Raw genomic sequence first — 17,754 nt, 5'->3', positions numbered from 1 at the left:
TTAATGGTGAGGAGGACAGAGTGTTGGACACTTTCAAGGTACAAAGTAGGTGGGAGTTCAAAAGGGTAGAGGGATTTGACCTTCTTGACCAATCAATGGCCATCTCAAACCAAGATTTAGGACAACTTGGAGGTGGATGCCCTGGGAACGTGGTACAATACCTGGTCAATCCTGTGAGTCCACTGAATGTTTGAGATCATGAAATTAAAGTGATGCTAGTCAGTAAGGTGTGTGTCCAAATTCAGTTACCTTTGTGAATGAGTGTAGTCAGTGGAGACTCAAATGAACCAGGTGAGTACAATCTAGGGAGGGATTGAGGGGCACCTCAAGGCGTGGTTGCAGTGTTAGATCCCATGACCTAAGGGGTTGGGAGAAAAGCAGGGACGAGAAGGAAGTGGGCAGCAGGGGACGTGATGTGATCCATAGCTTGTGGCAGCCTGTGTGGCCGCAGACTGTGGCCTGGAGTCCCCGAAGGAGCAAACTGGAAAGATCTGAAAGAGGGCCAGTACAGTGGGTCACACAGTGTCCCTCACGCCCCAGTTACAGTCTACACAGAACCTCAGAATGTGAACTGTTTGGGAACAGGGTCTTTCCAGATGTACTCTGTTAAAATGAAGTCATACTTAAGTAGACTGGACCCTAAAGTCAATGACAGGTATCCTGTGAGAAAAGGTCCTCACACATGGGGAGGAGGCAGAGATTAGAGTGATGCAGGCACGAGCCAGGGAACAGGCCAGGAGCCACCAACTAGTAAGAGGCAGGGAAGGATTTTTCTCGAGAGGCTTCTGAGGGAGCATGGCCCTGCCAACACCTTGGTTTTGGAGTCTGGAGATTTGGGTCTCTCAGAATAAATTTCGATTGTTTTAAGCCACTCAGTTTGTGCTACTTGGTTACAACAGCCCTAGGAATCAATTACCACCAGCAACTTCCTATTCAGTCCGCAGTTCCTAACTTACTGTTGCTCCCTGTGGTTATGAGACACTCATACTTTGTAGATCCTCTTGGCCGTTTTTCAGCATACGCCTGGGTCTCAGTACAGGGCACGCCAGCACAGCGGCTCAGGATGGATAATGAAACAGCTTGTGCTGTGAGAAGGGTGTGTTTGGCAGTGTCCTAAGGGGCCCTGGTCATGCTTTGTGGAACACTTAGGGTGTCAGCATTGTTTAATCTGCAGCTTCCCTCCACATAAAGGGGTGATTTCCTGCCCAAATAAACCTTCTCCTTCTACTCGGAGATGCAGGTGGTAGGGATCACTTGGTGCAGTTTCCCTCTGATCCATCCTTTCAACCTAAAGTCTGACTAGCAGAAGGTGTTTCCAGAATAAATTGGCTCTTTGTTTCCTGCAGTCTCTTTCTAGAGCATCCATCAAGAGGTTAGTGATTAGGGCTTGTTCAGAGCCCAGCACTGCAAAGGGCTATGACTTACCACTTCTTCTGCCATAAACAATGGAAACAGTGACAGACTTTATTTTCTTGGGCTCCAAAATCACTGCGGACAGTGACCACAGCCATGAAATTAAGACGTTTGCTCTTTGAAAGAAAAGCTATGGCAAACCTAGACAGCATATTAAAAAGCAGAGACACCATTTTGCCTACAAAGGTTCATATAGTCAAAACTATGGTTTTTACAGTAGTCATGTACAGATGTGAGAGTTGGACCATAAAAAAGGCTGAGCACTAAAGAATTGATGCTTTCAAACTGTGGTGCTGGAGAAAACTCTTGAACATCCCTTGGACTGCAAGGAGGTCAGACCAGTCAATCCTAAAAGAAATCAACCCTGAATATTCATGGGAAGAATTGAAGCTGAAGCTCCAATACTTTGGCCACCTGATGAGAAGAGCCGACTCATTGGAAAAGACTCTGATGCTGGGAAAGACTGAGGGCAGGAGGAGAAGGTTGGATGGCATCATCAACTCTGGAGATGAGTTTGAGCAAATTCTGGGAGATAGTGAAGGACAGGGAAACCTGGCGTGCTGCAGTCCATGGGGTCCCAAAGAGTTGGACACGACTGAGTGACTGAACAACAGCAGCACCTGCCACAAATAACCACCAACCCCAAATGGAACAGTCCAGAGCAGGGAGGAAATCCTTTTTGTGCCCAGGATGGCCCAAGGACATTCATCTTAGTTGTGAGCGTACACAGTCCTGCCTGACTCTTTGGGACCCCATAGACTAGAGCCCACCAGGCTCCTCTATCCATGAGATTTTTCCCAGCAAGAATACTGGAGTAGGTTGCCATTTCCTCCTCCAGGGGTTCTTCACAACCCAGGGGTTAAACCCACATTTCTCATGTCTTCTGCATTGACAGGTGGATTCTTTAGCACCAAGCCACCTGGGAAGCCCTTATCTTAGATGGAGGAAACTTAAAGCTGTGTGGCCCAGCCACTGCCCAGTCTGCAACAGGTTTGCACAAGGGGAACCTGACCCTCCGGGCTTCCCTAAGGCTGGAGCCAGGTTTGAGAGGGGCAACCTCTAGCCACAGGGTGCTCTTGCCTGAGCTCTGAGTGGGAACTTTGCCAAATTGCTGGAGAACGATACCGGAAAGCTGGAGCAAGGGTCAGGATGTCCTCATTCCACATTCATCAAGCCCTTGCTGTGTATGAGGAGGGAGTGTGTCCAGCACGGGGTAGGTACAAAGAAGAGAAGGGCAGGCCCCCAGCTTCTGAATAGTGGATGATAATAGGAGGCCCACAGTCCAACAGCAGATGCAAGATCACGTGGTGAGGACAGGATAGAACTATGTGTGGTGGCAGGAGCAGGGGGATTCACTCCATCTGGTGGGGATGGGTGGGACAGACTAAGACTATTTCATCTGGGACTTGAGGGAGGTGAGGAGCCCACCTGGTGGAGAACAACAGGAAGGACATCCTGAGAACTTGGATCCAGGCCGCAGGCAAGCCCTTCTTTTGATGCTTCTTTAAGAACAGGGAAGAAGAAAATCTAGGAAATTTACTTTACTGTTTCTTTCTTTTGGCTGTGCTATGCAATGCAGAAGGCAATGGCACCCCACTCCAGTATTCTTGCCTGGGACATCCCATGGACAGAGGAGCCTGGTAGGCTAGTCCATGGGGTCGCAAAGAGTCAGATATGACTGAGCAAATTCACTTTCACTTTTCACTTTCCTGCACTGGAGAAGGAAATGGCAACCCACTCCAGTATTCTTGCCTGGAGAATCTCAGGGACGGGGGAGCCTGGTAGGCTGCCATCTATGGGGTTGCACAGAGTCGGACACGACTGAAGCGACTTAGCAGCAGCAGTGCTATGCAAACAGAGAGATCTTAATTCCCTGACCAGGGATCAAACCCATGCACCCTGTATTGGGAGCACAGAGTCTTAACCACTGGACTGTCAGGGAAGTCCCAAACCTAGGAAATTTAGACTGGAGAGGGATGAATAGTGTGGAAACTTAAAGTGCCTTTAAGGAGAAGGAGGAAAAAAAGAGGTCTGGAGATTTCATTGTGTGAATTAACAGAGGTGAAGCTGGAAAGATCAAAGGAAGTGTCAAACAATTAAGCAGGTAGCAAGCCCTGCAGGCCTAGAGGAAGAGTATTCCTGGAAGGAGAACAGCAGTTGCAAACTCTTTGGATTGGGAGGAAATGGAATTTGCTTGAGGAAAAAGCAAGTCCAGTGTTTCAAAAAGCTGGGAAGAGATAATCATCAAGGGTTTTGCTTCTCTCTTAGAACTGAGTTAGCTTGAGTCAGTCTATGCCTGCAAATAAAAGATAGTTAAGAGTGAGTTGAGTTCTTTCAGGAGCTCTGTTTTTCTATTGATCCCTCTGTATTCTTTAAAGCAATGTCACTTTGTTTTGTTTACAAGTATGTTGATTATCTGTTAAGATTACTATTTTGTTATTGCTCTTTGTGAGTTTCCTTGTCTGTTTTGCTTGTTCTTTCAGATAAAATTTACTGTTTTATGAATGTTTCCAAAAATTGTAAGTAAAATTAGCAATTATAAGAATGTTTTTTTAGAAAAAACAGGAAAGAAGAGGCCCAGATTATTGTGTAGAGGCAGAGGTAGCTATTCTTCACCTGTGGCTTCTCTGGGGTTTCCTGGTGTCTGACAAAGAGGTTGAGGAACCAGGAAGAGAGCATTGCCTTTACTAGATCCAGTCATAAACCAGTGAGGGAGAAAGAGGATGTGGTCTTGGTTTTAGCTCAGTTCTTAATAATGTAACAAGTTGTTTCTGCTTTCTGGACCTCAGTTTTTCTACCTATAAAACAGGGTGAGGGGCAGTTTGGATTGAAGATCTTTTTTTGGAAAAAAATTTTTTATCCTTATACTGTTAATTTTTTAAGTTTCTTTTATATAGTTATTTTTTACTGCACTGGGCCTTTGTTGCTCTGTGAGCTTTCTCTAGTTGCAGTGTTGCAGCTACGCATTCATGGAAACAGACTCACTCAGAAGGACAATGCAGATAGTGGAGTGCAGTTTATTACACTGGCGGGCCCAAGGCAGAATCTCCTCTTTGCCAAGGACCCTGACCAGTTTTTGTGAAAACCTTATATGCCCTAAGTGTACGTGCCCAAACCCACGTCCCCAGATTCCCTGAAACTAGTCTGAACAAAGGAAAAGAAAGATGCAATCAAAGTTAACCCGTGATTCATATGCCTTAAGCCTAGGTAGTTAACAGTGGACAATTATCAATAGGCCTGTGGTCATACACCAATAAGCAGAATATATGATTCTATTTGGTTACACAGATAATTAGGATATTCCCTTAAGGATGGAGAGCCTAGGTACGAGCCCTGGGGCTCTTCCTTCTGGGGGCCGGGTTTTCCAGTTGGTATGTCGTTTCCATAGATACTGGGCATCTAGCTCAAAGTTCACAGTCTGGCCCAAGATGGAGTCCTGCTTTCAAGATAGAGCCTGTTCTGTCTGTTTCCTCCTTCAGCAGCCAGCAGGGGCCACTCAAATTGTGGTGCATGGGCTTCTTATTGTGGTGACTTCTCTTGTTGCAGAGTACGGGCTCTAGGGCACAGGCTGAGTAGTTGCAGCACATGGTCTAAGTTGCTCCATAACATGTGGAATCTTCCTGAACCAGGGATTGAACCCATGTCCCCTGCATTGGCAGGTAGATTCTTAATCACTGAACCACCAGGGAAATCCCTGGATTGAAGGTCTTTAAGGTCGGTTCTTGTCTAAATTCTGTGAGTCTGTGACTTCTTGGAAGACTGAGGTGTGGCTCCAGAGAATGTTGGGTCAGAGAAGCAGAGGGCAGAGGAACAGAGTGGGAAGGCACACTTGATGAATTGGAGACAAAGAAGGGGGCCTCGGAAGACCCTGAAAAGTGCCAGGAGGAGAGCTTCTCAATTCATAGAAGTACGTGTGATCCCCAGTGTCCAATGCCATGGAAGGTGATGCACGAGCATTCGGAAGAGGGTCCTGAGCTTTGCAAGGAGAGGTCGTGGTTGCTCTTTGTGGAACAGGAGCCAGCCTCGGATGGGACGAGCATGAATGGAGGGGTGGTGAGGAGGAATGTTCCTCCTGGGCTAAACACTGGGGAGACCCTTTACTTCCTTGTGGTTGTTTGTTTAGTTGTAGCCACATGTTCCAGGAAACAAACTCACTCAGGAGGACAATGCAGATAGTGGAGTGCAGTTTATTACACCAGCGGGCCCAAGGCAGAGTCTCCTCTTAGCCAAGGACCCCAACCAGTTTTTTGTGAAAACCTTGTATACCCTAAGCATACGTGCCTAAACCCACCTCCCCAGATTCCCTGAAACTAGTCTGAACAAAGGAAAAAGAAAGATACCATCAAAGTTAACCAGTGGTTCATATGCCATAAGCCTAGGTAGTTGACAAGGACAATTATCAACAGCTTGTGGTAATACCCCAATAGGCATAATAGAATGTATGATTCTATTCAGCCACAAAGATAATTAGGGTATTCTTTTAGGCATGGAGAGCCCTGGGGTTCTTCCTTCCGGGGTCCTGGTTTTCCAGTTGGTAGGTCGTTTCCATAGATACTGGGCATCTAGCTCAAAGCCCACAGTCCGACCCAAGATGGCGTCCTGCTTTCAGGATGGAGCCTGTTCTGTTTCCTCCTTCAGGTTCTTACTCTGTGCCCTGTCCCCCATGCTGCTCACTGACTGCCTCCCTTCCCCACCCCATTGCTGCTCTCTAGGAAGTATTCCAATAAAACTGACTTCTCAATAAAAGTTTAAAGAAAAAATAAAAAGATTTATTTGTTGGGTGCTGTTTTGTGCCAGGCACTGTATTAAAAGCCTTGCATATAGATTAATGTTATCTTTACAATAACCTTGTGGTAAATACTATTAGTTTTTTTACGAATGAGGAAACTGAAACAAATTAAGAGACTACTCAGACTCACATAGCTCAAAACTGGAATTCCCATGCAGACAGCATGACTCCAAAGCCACAGCTTTAAGAGCCATGCTATAGGGCAGTTGGATGGAACTAATTCATACTTTGATGTGAGTGACTGGCAGATGACTCCATATGGAAATTGCCTTCTACCATTTCCATATGGGATCATCAGTAAAGGAGGAGGTTCAGGATCCAAAGGTAGGGAGTACAAATGCTGGTATTTTTTAGACAAGGTAGTTAGTTGGTCTTCTAGTCTTATTGTACAGATTACCAGCAGTTTAAACTTTTTGCATATTAAGAAAAAAAATAACTGAAGTTTGTCTCTGCATTTTAAAAAGTTTGTGAGTAATAAAAGGAGGAAACATAGAAGACAGAGTTGATGTTTGTTATTTATAGGGAGAGAAAGATCCGTGCATATTTGAAGGCAGAGGGAAGACCCCTATTGGGAAGGAGCCACTGGAGGTACTTGAAAGGGGGACCATCTAGAGGGTCCTCAAAGAATCAAAAGAAAATGGGGTCTCAGGGATGGGAGGGGGTTCACTCGAACCATATTTTCCCCACTGAGTGTGAAGGGAAGCTAGGGGACAGATGTGTGTGGAAGTGATAGACTGGGAGGATGGAGTAAGAGTATGAAGACCACTGCAGTCTGCTTGGCAGGAAACTGGAGGTTAGTTTCTCATCTACCATGAGGGTGGAGAGGGCATCCATGATCAGGAAACTTCGGCAGAAAAGAGACAGTACAAGCCTCATGATTAAAGTTCTAGAGAAAAGACCTGCAGTGGGAAGGGTGGAGTGGAAGTCTCCCCAGCAAGTCTCCAATTTCCCTGGCATTTCCACACATCACCATCCTAACCCCAGGCAGACCCCTGACCTCAAGTTGGTTCCCAGAGTGATGGTTCCAACTGAGTGATGGTCTGGCTGGGTCCATTCATACCATCTCCTCTTCTCATGCTCCCCGTGGCCTCTGGCATTCTCCTAGTCACCTTGAAAACAGCCTGAATGAATGCCATGTTGAACGTGAACACATTTGCCTAAAGAATCTATATGAGTCATAACTTGTCCCAAGTCACTGTCACCAAGAAGCGTCTCCCTCACCTGCTGCCTCAGCAGCATGGAAAACTCTCTGGAATGTTTACGCTCATACAGGATGAGGACTGTCTCTGAATGCATCCCTTTTTGCTATTTTAGGAGAAGAGGAGGAAGATGGAGGTGATGAGGACAGGTTGGATAGTACAGTCAGGGTCCCAGGACCCAGGGCGCCAGGAGGGACCGTGTCGGAAGCTCACCTTGCCCGGAGGCTCACGAGAGCGAAGAGCAGCCGACGCATGCTGTCTAACAAGCCACAGGACTTCCAGGTAGGAACAGCCCCAGGGCCCCACAGCCCTGTGGTACCAACACCATGTTGTCCAGTTTCTGGCAACTGTGGTGTTGTTAGAAGTGCTTCTGCCTGTGGGCAGTGGCTTAACTAGTAAAAAGGGATGTAAGGGCATAAACTCAACGAGAAGAGCTCCCCATTTTCTGCAAGCAGCAGTAAATGTTGTCAATCCGGATGAGGCTCTTCAGAGAAATAAAATTCCCTTTGGTGGTAGAAAGTGAGAGTTAGTTATGTCTGACTCTTTGTGACCCCGTGGACTGTAGCCCACCAGGCTCCTCTGTTCATGGGATTCTCCAGGCAAGAATACTGGAGTAGGTTGACATTCCCTTCTCCAGGGGTTCTTCCCAACCCAGGGATCAAAAATGGATCTCCCACACTGCAGGCAGATTCTTTACCATCTGATCCACCAGGGCAGCTCAAGAGCTCATCAAGGAGTAGAAGCACAGGTATTGTGTTTTCTCACAGCTCTGGCTGCTTCCTTGGGAGATAGCCATGGAGGGTGTTAGTACCTCCCAGGGACCAGGAAGACCAGGTAGGAGGCTGACTCTGGGCAGCAGCCTCCACCTTGCCCTTCGCTTTCCCAGGCCAGTTCTAGACTCCTGCAAGCCTGTGACTACTCTTGGTTTTGGCAACCTGACCCCATTTCCCATCACGAGAATGGGTGCAGGGGGATGCTCCCAGTTCTTGAGCACCAGTACATTGCAAAGCTGTGCTGGCCTGGTTTCAGCAGTCCTTACCAGTGAACGAGCCAAGGTGACACCTGTGGATTCTCTTACATGTCGTGCTGGGAAAGGTTCAGTGACGACTCCCCTTCTGTACTTGCAGATCCGGGTCCGAGTGATCGAGGGCCGGCAGTTAAGTGGCAACAATATCAAGCCTGTGGTCAAAGTCCACATCTGTGGCCAGACACACCGAACAAGAATCAAGCGAGGGAACAATCCATTTTTTGATGAGGTAAATGGGCAAATGCATGTCCTTGTGTGTCTGTTTTATTTATGTGTACCTCCTCAGTTTCCACCCACTTCTCTACAGTCCCAAGTGGGAGAGGAACACATGTCAGACTTAACTGTACACAGAGGACAAAGTTCCAGCCTTAAACATTCTGTGCTAAGAACCCCTGGGTCTTGGAGTCACATGGCCTGCTTCTTTATTGGTTCTCAGAGAAGCCTGGTGTCTTTCTGGTGGTTTTACAACAACTTCTGGAGGGAGCCCTTCCAAATGGGTCCTTGCACCTCTTACCATGGACCACACAGAACACTTAGGACCTGTCTTTACTCTTTTTAATTAGCAAACATCTCTGAGGGGTGACTCCATGTGACTTAAGTAATCCAACTTTTTAAAGGTGTCAAAACCTACTTGGCTATAAAAACAATATAGGTTAGAAGAAGCAATTATGAGCAGAAAGGTTTTTTCCTCCATAATGAGATCATAGCCTGTTCTAATGACCTCTTCTGCAACACTCTTCAAAAATGCTGAATACCTTGACAGTTGTCTTCAATGCCACAAAATTCCACATTTAGGACTGTGAAGAGAAATGGTAAATTTGGGGAATTTTTCACATGCCAGCCTTCCCTCCGCCGAGGAACCAGGTTTCTGAGATTCCTGGGACCTCATGCTCTGATCTCTGAGGCCAGGCATTTCCTACCACAGCTTCCTCTCACAGTGCCTCTTAGTTTCCCAACAGCTTGTAATCCCAGCCCTGGCGTGGGTTCTTTTTTTCTCCGTTCACAAAAGGAACGGGTTTTTTCTGTGTGGTGCTCCTGGTTATTTTTCTGTGTTCAACTTGGCCCCCAGCTTTTGAGAGGCTCCATTTCCTTCTCACCCCTGGCTTCTCCTTAGATGACTCACAGACACCAGCAGGCGGCTAGGTAGTGTCAAAGCTAACTTGAAAGGTGGGTGCATTCAGAGATGGGGCCCCGGAAGTGGACTTCAGGGAAGGCTGGGTGGCAGTCATGTTGGGGGACAAGACAGGATTGCAGGAAGGACAAGATATGAGGCACTTGATGCCTAGAGCACAGGACCGATCCAAGTGTTTACTGAAGGAAAGTTACACGGCTCAAAATAGCCTGGAGTTAAAACTCCCCTCCTCCCCACCACTCTAAGAAAACAAAGAACTCTCACTCAAAGAAAAAAAAAATTGTACATTGAGGTTGATTACGCCCAGCTCCCAGTCGGTCCATCCTCTGGCCATCTCCAGAATTCTTTGCCCCAGCTGTTTAAGAGATAACTACTCCAAACAATCTTGGAGAAGAACAGGCCCCCCTGAGACAGTAGATTTGCACATATATGCCTATATATACTTACTCTTTTCTTGGGTTAGTGCAGCAGCTCACTAATCTGACTGCTGCCCCTTCTCGCCTCATTAAAGGTGATCTGTTCCTGTAAAGTGTGGGTCTCATTCTTTTTCTGAACCTTGCCTTCTCTAACTCCCTTACCCTACATTTATAATGCGGGACAAACATTTACTCAACGATAGCTATAGGAAGTCCACCTCAGAACTTATCGTTTTAATGAATACTTTTGAAATTAGATTTCTTAGCTAAAGGGAAGAATCAAATAACTGAGCTTCTAAACAGACCAATTCATAAATCAATAAAAAAATTTTACGAAAAAACTCTAGTTTACACACACATTTTTAACCAAGTGATTCAACTTGGTATCACCAAGGGACAAATGGACATGTGTGTCCTGGTGTGATATAATGGAAGTAGTCGGCAGCACTTGTATCATTTCTTGTCCAGTGGTCAACTTGAATCTAACAATGAGGAAACACTACCAAAAATCCAGATTGTAAGATATTCTGCAAAGCAACTGGTCTTGATAGAAATAAATAGCAAAAATAAGCCAGGAGTACCATTCTAGATAAAAGGAGATACAACAGCCACATGCAATGTAAGATCCTCGAGTGAATCCTAGATTAAAAAAAAAAACTAACTAAAAAAAACTTTTATCAGAACAAGTGTAGGAATTTGAAAATTGACTGTGTTACATGTTAAATTTTTGGAGTGTGATAATAGTGTTGATGCTGTTCAGTCACTAAGTTGTGTCTGACTCTGCGACCCCATGGACTGTAGCACGCCTGTCCTTCACTGTCTCCTGTAGTTTGCTCAGATTCATGTCTACTGAATCAGAGATGCTATCTAGCCATCTCATCCTCTGTCATCCCCTTCTCCTTTTGCCTTCAATCTTTCCCAGCTCCTGCTGCTGCCAAGTTGCTTCAGTCATGTCCGACTCTGTGCGACCCTATAGACAGCAGCCCACCAGGCTCCCCTGTCCCTGGGATTCTCCAGGCAAGAACACTGGAGTGGGTTGCCATTTCCTTCTCCAATGCATGAAAGGAAAAGTGAAAGTGAAGTCGCTCAGTCATGTCTGATTCTTAGTGACCCCATGGACTGCAGCCTACCAGGCTCCTCCATCCATGAGATTTTCCAGGCAAGAGTACTGGAGTGGGGTGTCATTGCCTTCTCCAATCTTTCCCAGCACCAGGATCATTTCCAGTGAGTCAGCTCTTTGCATCAGGCAGCCAAAGTATTGGAGCTTTGGTTTGAGCATTATCCTTCCAATGAATATTCAGGGTTGATTTCCTTTAGGATTGATTGGTTTGATCCCCTTGGTCCATTATATAAAAAAATGTTCTTGCTCTTCAGAGATGAGTGCAAATTTGTTTATTTTTTGAAAATAATCTTTTATTGTTTTACTTTTTGGAAATAATCCCCTCCCCCACCACTGGTGATCACTTTTATTTATTTATTTAAAAAATTTTTTTGAACTTTTTATTTTGTATTGGGGTATAGCCAATTAATAATGTTGTGATAGTTTCAAGTGAACAGCAAAGGGACTCAGCCATACGCAAATGTACTTTTAAGGAGTGAAGTATTGTATTATCTAGAACCATCTTCCAGATAGTTCAGTTTAAAAAAGAGAGTAATAAAGCCAAAAGCCAGTGTCCCAAAATTATAGCGATGATTCTTTCATTTTTTCTCTGTAAATTTTAAATATTTCTAAGGAAAATGTAGGAGAAAAAAGTCTCAGTTTAAATAAATGCTCCATCTTTCTCTCTTAGGACTAAAGTCTATTGGCACATAAAACTTTGACTTTATGGTAAAACCTCTACATACCCAATTTTCATCTTCTAAGAGTCAACCTTCTTAAACTTAGCAGTTACAATGAGTTAAAATGTGGTCCATACTGACTCTACTGAGGTACTACCAGTATCTAATGCATAGAGTTGGCTTTACAAGTATTTTGTTAGAGCAAAATTAGTCACTGGTTACAGATAATAGCACTAAAAATGGAAGAAAATTAACCTCAACTTTCTAGATCATCCAAGCCCTAAGCACATGAAATAACCTTGATCTTTAGTTAGCTACTAGAGGCTAAATCACTTCAGTCATTTCCAATTCTGTGTGATCCTATGTCCTGTAGCTCTCCAGGCTCCTCTGTCCATGGGATTCTCCAGGCAAGAATACTGGAGTGGGTTGCCATGCCCTTATCCAGGGGATCTTCCCAACCCAGGGATCATACCCACGTCTCTTATGTCTCCTTCATTGGCAGGCAGGTTCTTCACCTCTAGTGCCACTTGGGAAGCCCTAGCTACTAGATATCTGGTGTCAAATGAACAATTCTATTTAGTTAAATTAACGCTATGCACAACTATTACTTAACCCTTTTTCTGATATACAGAGTTTACCTTGAAGCACATGATGTTTAAGTTTCAGAGCCTTTTCTGAGATCCTGCAGTAGGTTCACATGGTCACACCTAATTTGAGGTTGTTTCTTGTATATTTTTTAGGAAGACCCCTCAAATTTTAGCGTCAGATCTCACTAAACCATAATCAATCCCTGTTGACATTCAAACATTTTCCCTTTTTGTTTCAACAGTTATTTTTCTACAATGTTCATCTGACTCCTTCTGAATTGATGGATGAGATCATCAGCATTCGGGTAAGGGGGCCACGGAGTAGGAGGGTAGTGCTCACTAGCTGCCAGATGAAGCCAGTAATCTCCTCACCACTCTCCTTTCTTCCAGGTTTATAATTCCCATTCTCTGCGGGCAGATTCTCTGATGGGGGAGTTTAAGGTGGGTGTCCACTGTCTGTTTCATTCAACTTAGGTCAAAGATGGGTACTTTCATGATGAGGAATCTGGTTCCTGGCCAGGACTCGGGGTACCCATCTTGGTGACATCAGAAGGTTATATGTAAGGCATTGATGCTATGATCATTGCTGAAAGCCAGACACAAATGCTGTGGGGGCAAGAAGCCAGTTGAGTGTCCTCTGGCCAGAGTCTAGTCAACTTCTAAAGTACAGCACTTAGCACTTAGTCCCGAACTTAGTCCTAGAGCAAGATGCCTGGGAGCTGCCATACCAGGGCCCTTCACAGAGTTCCTGCTGTGGCTGGAAGCCCACTGCTACAGAAGGAAGAGTACTTGCCGATGGCAAGAAGCCCATTACCCACTCCACTTGCCAATGGCCCAGAACTCTATCAAGAATCTGACTTAGTAAAATCAGTTATTATAAATCTGGTATATGAAAGGCAAACCAATCCAGGGAAGAGAGTCAAGGTGCTTTTCCTAGCAGTTCACATTGGACTTATTGATAAAGACTTGTGCCTTCTTAGCGATTCCACGTGGAATGGGCTGCTTCTTGAAGCAAGTCTTAGAAGATGATTTGGGTCAGTTCATACTCTGTCTGCCATTTAACTAGCCACTTGTAAACCTCTCTGGTGCTTAGTTTCTTCATCTGTAATATGGAATTATTGTGAAAATGAGGTGAGATACAATATATAAAGCACCTAGCTCTTGGCACATTGGAGTACCCAATCAAAGGGTCTATTAACATTAGTATTAGAATTAATTGGAGGAAAAGGTGGAGGAATACTCAATAAGTAGTCCCATATGGTGACCGTCGTCCAGGTTTGCTTGGGTCTGAGGGTTTCCTCAGGATGTGAGACTTTCTATGTTACTGGAAAAGTCCCAAGCAAACCAGGCCACACTGGTCACTGTGTTTCTTCCAGCTGTGAGACTAGCTCATTCATTCAAAATGATGGATTGAGAGCCTTCTGTCACACCTCAGAGGAGGCATCGGATATACAGAGACAGAAAGATGGAAATGGTGGGTCTTAAAGCAAGTTGTCTAGTCAAAAGCCTTGTTTTTTTAAGTGTAATAATAATGATAGAGTCTAGAAGTGACTGAACTGATTATAAAATTTGTTTGAACTATTTTAAATTATTTTTTCCTAGATCGATGTTGGATTTGTTTATGATGAACCTGGTAAGTAGTGTTTTCCCATGAACTTGAAGACTCTGGAAATCAAGAAAATTTGAGTGATCAAAGAATAAAAATCAATGTTTTTCTTGATTGAGAAAAGGAAAGGCTATACCCAGTGGGAATTTTGATAGCAGTTTAGTATGGATGCCTTTTTTTATAATCCAATGGCAACCATCCTAATAGAAACAAATAGATAATTTCTCTGTTCTGTGAGGCTACTTTAACCTTATCAAAATAAAATTATAGAGTCAGTGACTAGAGCTTAGAGAGTCTTGTTCAGTCACCCCAGGGCAGGATGTGGGTGGAGAGTCAGTGTGAAGGACAGAGCATTAAAATGGAGCCTCATCTGGGGAGTATGGCCCGTCCTGAAGACACATCGGAGGAAATACTTGGTTATCTTACTGTAGATGAAATCGTGGACCTGTCAGCTTCTCTTTAGAGTATTCCTGTCCTTTTACGCCTTCTTTATTTTAGGTCATGCTGTCATGAGGAAATGGCTTCTCCTCAATGACCCTGAAGATACCAGCTCAGGTGCTAAAGGCTACATGAAAGTCAGCATGTTCGTCCTGGGAACCGGAGATGAGCCTCCTGTAAGCCCCAAATTCTCTGCCCTCTACGTTTTTCACTAAGAAAGAGGACCAAGAGTTAAGCAAGTGGGAACCAGTCATTGTGAATGGAGCAGAGCTTCCAGTCAACAACCCCAATCCTCCAATTCCTCCAATTTTCTGGAATCTGTTATTTTCTTCACAACAGAATTATTATTCCAGCTCACTTAGCTCCTTCCTGGTGTCTGTGAGCAGGTCTTTCATTCAGTAAAGATATGTGTGTTTTTAAGAGTTCCCCACATCACTGCATCTACAGAACCCGGCTCCGTCGCAGAATCAGGCATTGCTACCTAAGAGGACAGTTGTTATTCTAGAAAATTGGGCAGCAAGCCAGTAGCTAGAAAAAAAGTGAAAAAGCTTCAGTAATTATCTCTCTATTTAGTGCTCAGAAGAGGACTCAGGACACAGAAAGGACACATTATTTTTTTGTAGTGTATTTGTCAAAGAAACATGAGCGTTGATTTTGTAGGGCAGTTTTGAGGTTGAATTGGTGCTAAACTCTTAAGCTCAAAACGCAGGAAATCCTTATGAAAACAGTCATGATTGGTTTTATTTTAACAAGCACAAATTTGGCCTCTTGAAGTGCTGCTTTCCTATGTGTATAATTTGCCACCCTGTGTCCCCAATAGCCTGAGAAACAAGATCGTGATAATGACAGTGATGACGTGGAATGTAACTTGTTACTCCCTGCTGGCATTGCCCTGCGGTGGGTGACCTTCCTGCTGAAGATCTACAGGGCGGAGGACATCCCCCAGAGTATGTATTGATTTAATCCAGCCTCAGGATTGTCAGTTACCTGCATGATTACCTGTGATAAAAATAATCATACTCCAGATAGTGCCGGTGCTCCCTGCCATGTCTTTCATCTTAAAGGCCCTCATAGAGTTATTTTCATTCATTTTGCCCCTATTGAAAACCACCTAAGCAGATTCATGGGGCAGCCTACTGGTCCCTGACCCATGGCCCTTATGGAGCCTTTGACCCATTCATCTCTGTTCTTTCTCTCTTCTGGGTTCCACAGTTTCCCCTTATTCTGAAGGATACCAAACAGAAGTCAGCGGTCAGCATTGCCAACTCCTTTCATTCCAGATGAAACTGAAGTTCTATAAACAGATAAATGTATTTGCTTTCAGTATTAAAAATGGCTGAGCCAAAGTTGTAAGTGCTAATAACTAGAAGTCACTATTGTATTAAGAGGTTGGGTGCATTTAAGAGAATTACTTAGAGTGATTCCATTCACAGAGGCTAATCTAGTTGCTTGCCTGTCCTTACTGAGGACCTGGCATCCTCTCTGCCTTCCCGGGTGTGCCTGCTTCCTGCTGGCCCTGGGACATAGGACCCTCTCCCCGTCCCCAGGAGGCAGCACCACTGTACAGGCCATGGAGCTCTTCAGGATTTGCTACTTTTCCAGGAACCCCTCCCCTCTAATGCCTCCCCAGACCATCTTTCCTTCAGAAATATCTTAAATGAAGTAAATAAATTAAACCTCAGGTTATAATATCTACTTGGGCCTGTTCAACTGAACTCTGTTCACTTTTTTTAATTGGAGCATAATTACTTTACAATGTTGTGTTAGTTTCTGCCGTATAACAAAGTGAATCAGTTGTCTGTATACATATACCCTCCCTCTTGTGCCTCCCTCCCACCCCCACCCCAGCCTCTAGGTCATCGTAGGGCACTGAGCTGAGTTCCCTGTGCTATAAAGCAGCTTCCCACTAACTATTTTACACATGATAATGTACATACATCAATGCTATTCTCTGTTTGACCCACTCCCCTTCGTCTGCTGTGTCCACAAGTCCATTCTCTACGTCTGCATCTCTATTCCTGCCCTGCAAATAGGTTTATCTGTATCATTTTTCTAGATTCCATTTGTATGTGTTAATATATATTTGTTTTTCTTCTTCTGACTGACTTCACTCTGACAGACACTAGGTTCATCCACACCACTACAAATGACCCAATTTCTTTCCTTTCTATGGCTGAGTAATATTCCATTGTATATATGTACCACATCTTTACCCATTCATCTGTCAACGGACATCTAGGTGGTTTCTATGTCCTGACTATTGTAAATAGCGCTGCAGTGAACTTTGGGGTACATGTATCTTTTTGAATTATGGTTTTCTTCAGGGTATATGCCCAGTAGTAGGATTGTTGGCTCTTATGGTAGTTCTGTTTTTAATTCTATAAGCAACTTCCTTACTTTTCTCTATAGTGGCTGTATCAGCTTACATTCCCACCAACAGTGAAAGATCTGTTCACTTCTAAGTTTGTTAAAACAGAGTTCTGTTGTTTGTAGGTGATTAAACATGTTATGATTATGCCAAATTTCTTGGAGTTACTAAAAAAAAAGGTGAGGCCTATATGTTGACCTAAAGAACATTTTCTAAATCACAACTAGGCTTTAGTTTTTTAATAACCCTGTTTAGATAGACTTTTTTATTCTATTGTTTTCCTCAATAAGTGATTGATTCTCAACATAGTAATTTATTGATTTTTTTTCTAAGACGCTCCTGTTAATTTTTAAATTTTGTGGGGGAGAATGTGTTTTCTCTTTCTGTCAACTAAGACAAAGGATTTCTGCAATCCAGTGCCACTGGTACTTGCCACTTTTTGGAATGACTCTCATTGCAATGGTTTTTCCATACAGGAGACAATTTTTAATTTTGGTGAGTGATTTCTGTTCTCTTAAGAGAATCAGATTTGATTTCTTCTGTGACGTGTTCCTTTCCAGTGGATGATGCCTTCTCACAGACAGTAAAGGAAATATTTGGAGGCATAGCTGATAAGAAGAACCTAGTGGACCCTTTTGTAGAAGTTTCCTTTGCCGGAAAAAAGGTTTGTATGTAATCTCAATGTAGATGCCTCTAGAAATATGCATTTAAATCACTGTGCTTTCCTTGGAGTGGTTTCTTACTTGTTGTTTTTTTTTTTTAAAATAGCCCCCTGATGAGCTGGGCACTGTGCAGGAACACAGGTTATCAGACTCTGAACATGTCAGAGATCTTAGAGGTTTATTTTGGAGTGGAAAGTATGCAGGACTCAAATTAGAAAGATTTGGTCTTTTGTAAGAGTAGTAGAGATGATTTCCCAGGTCCCAGCATTAACTTACTCTAGGCAAAGTCTCTGGCCAGCAACAGTGATCCCTGGTCAATGTGGCAGGAGTCCCCACCC

At 44.1% G+C, this 17,754-nt stretch overlaps 1 protein-coding gene across 1 annotated transcript in view; it reads left to right on the top strand.

The window, feature by feature from the left end:
• MYOF (myoferlin) overlaps window positions 1–17,754 on the top strand; it is a 173,944-nt gene that overhangs the window by 62,341 nt on the left and 93,849 nt on the right. Inside the window, exons 6-13 of the mRNA XM_065922927.1 lie at window positions 7,517–7,683; window positions 8,529–8,657; window positions 12,585–12,647; window positions 12,733–12,783; window positions 13,945–13,975; window positions 14,447–14,562; window positions 15,207–15,333; window positions 17,315–17,418. Coding sequence (XP_065778999.1) covers window positions 7,517–7,683; window positions 8,529–8,657; window positions 12,585–12,647; window positions 12,733–12,783; window positions 13,945–13,975; window positions 14,447–14,562; window positions 15,207–15,333; window positions 17,315–17,418 — 788 coding nt within the window. The remainder of the gene's footprint in view (window positions 1–7,516; window positions 7,684–8,528; window positions 8,658–12,584; window positions 12,648–12,732; window positions 12,784–13,944; window positions 13,976–14,446; window positions 14,563–15,206; window positions 15,334–17,314; window positions 17,419–17,754) is intronic.

This window comes from Muntiacus reevesi, chromosome 2 (genome assembly GCF_963930625.1).
Source record: "Muntiacus reevesi chromosome 2, mMunRee1.1, whole genome shotgun sequence".
Taxonomy (NCBI): Eukaryota; Metazoa; Chordata; class Mammalia; order Artiodactyla; family Cervidae; genus Muntiacus; species Muntiacus reevesi.
Note: the sequence above shows the minus strand (reverse complement) of the source record. Positions and strands in the feature narration are given on the sequence as shown.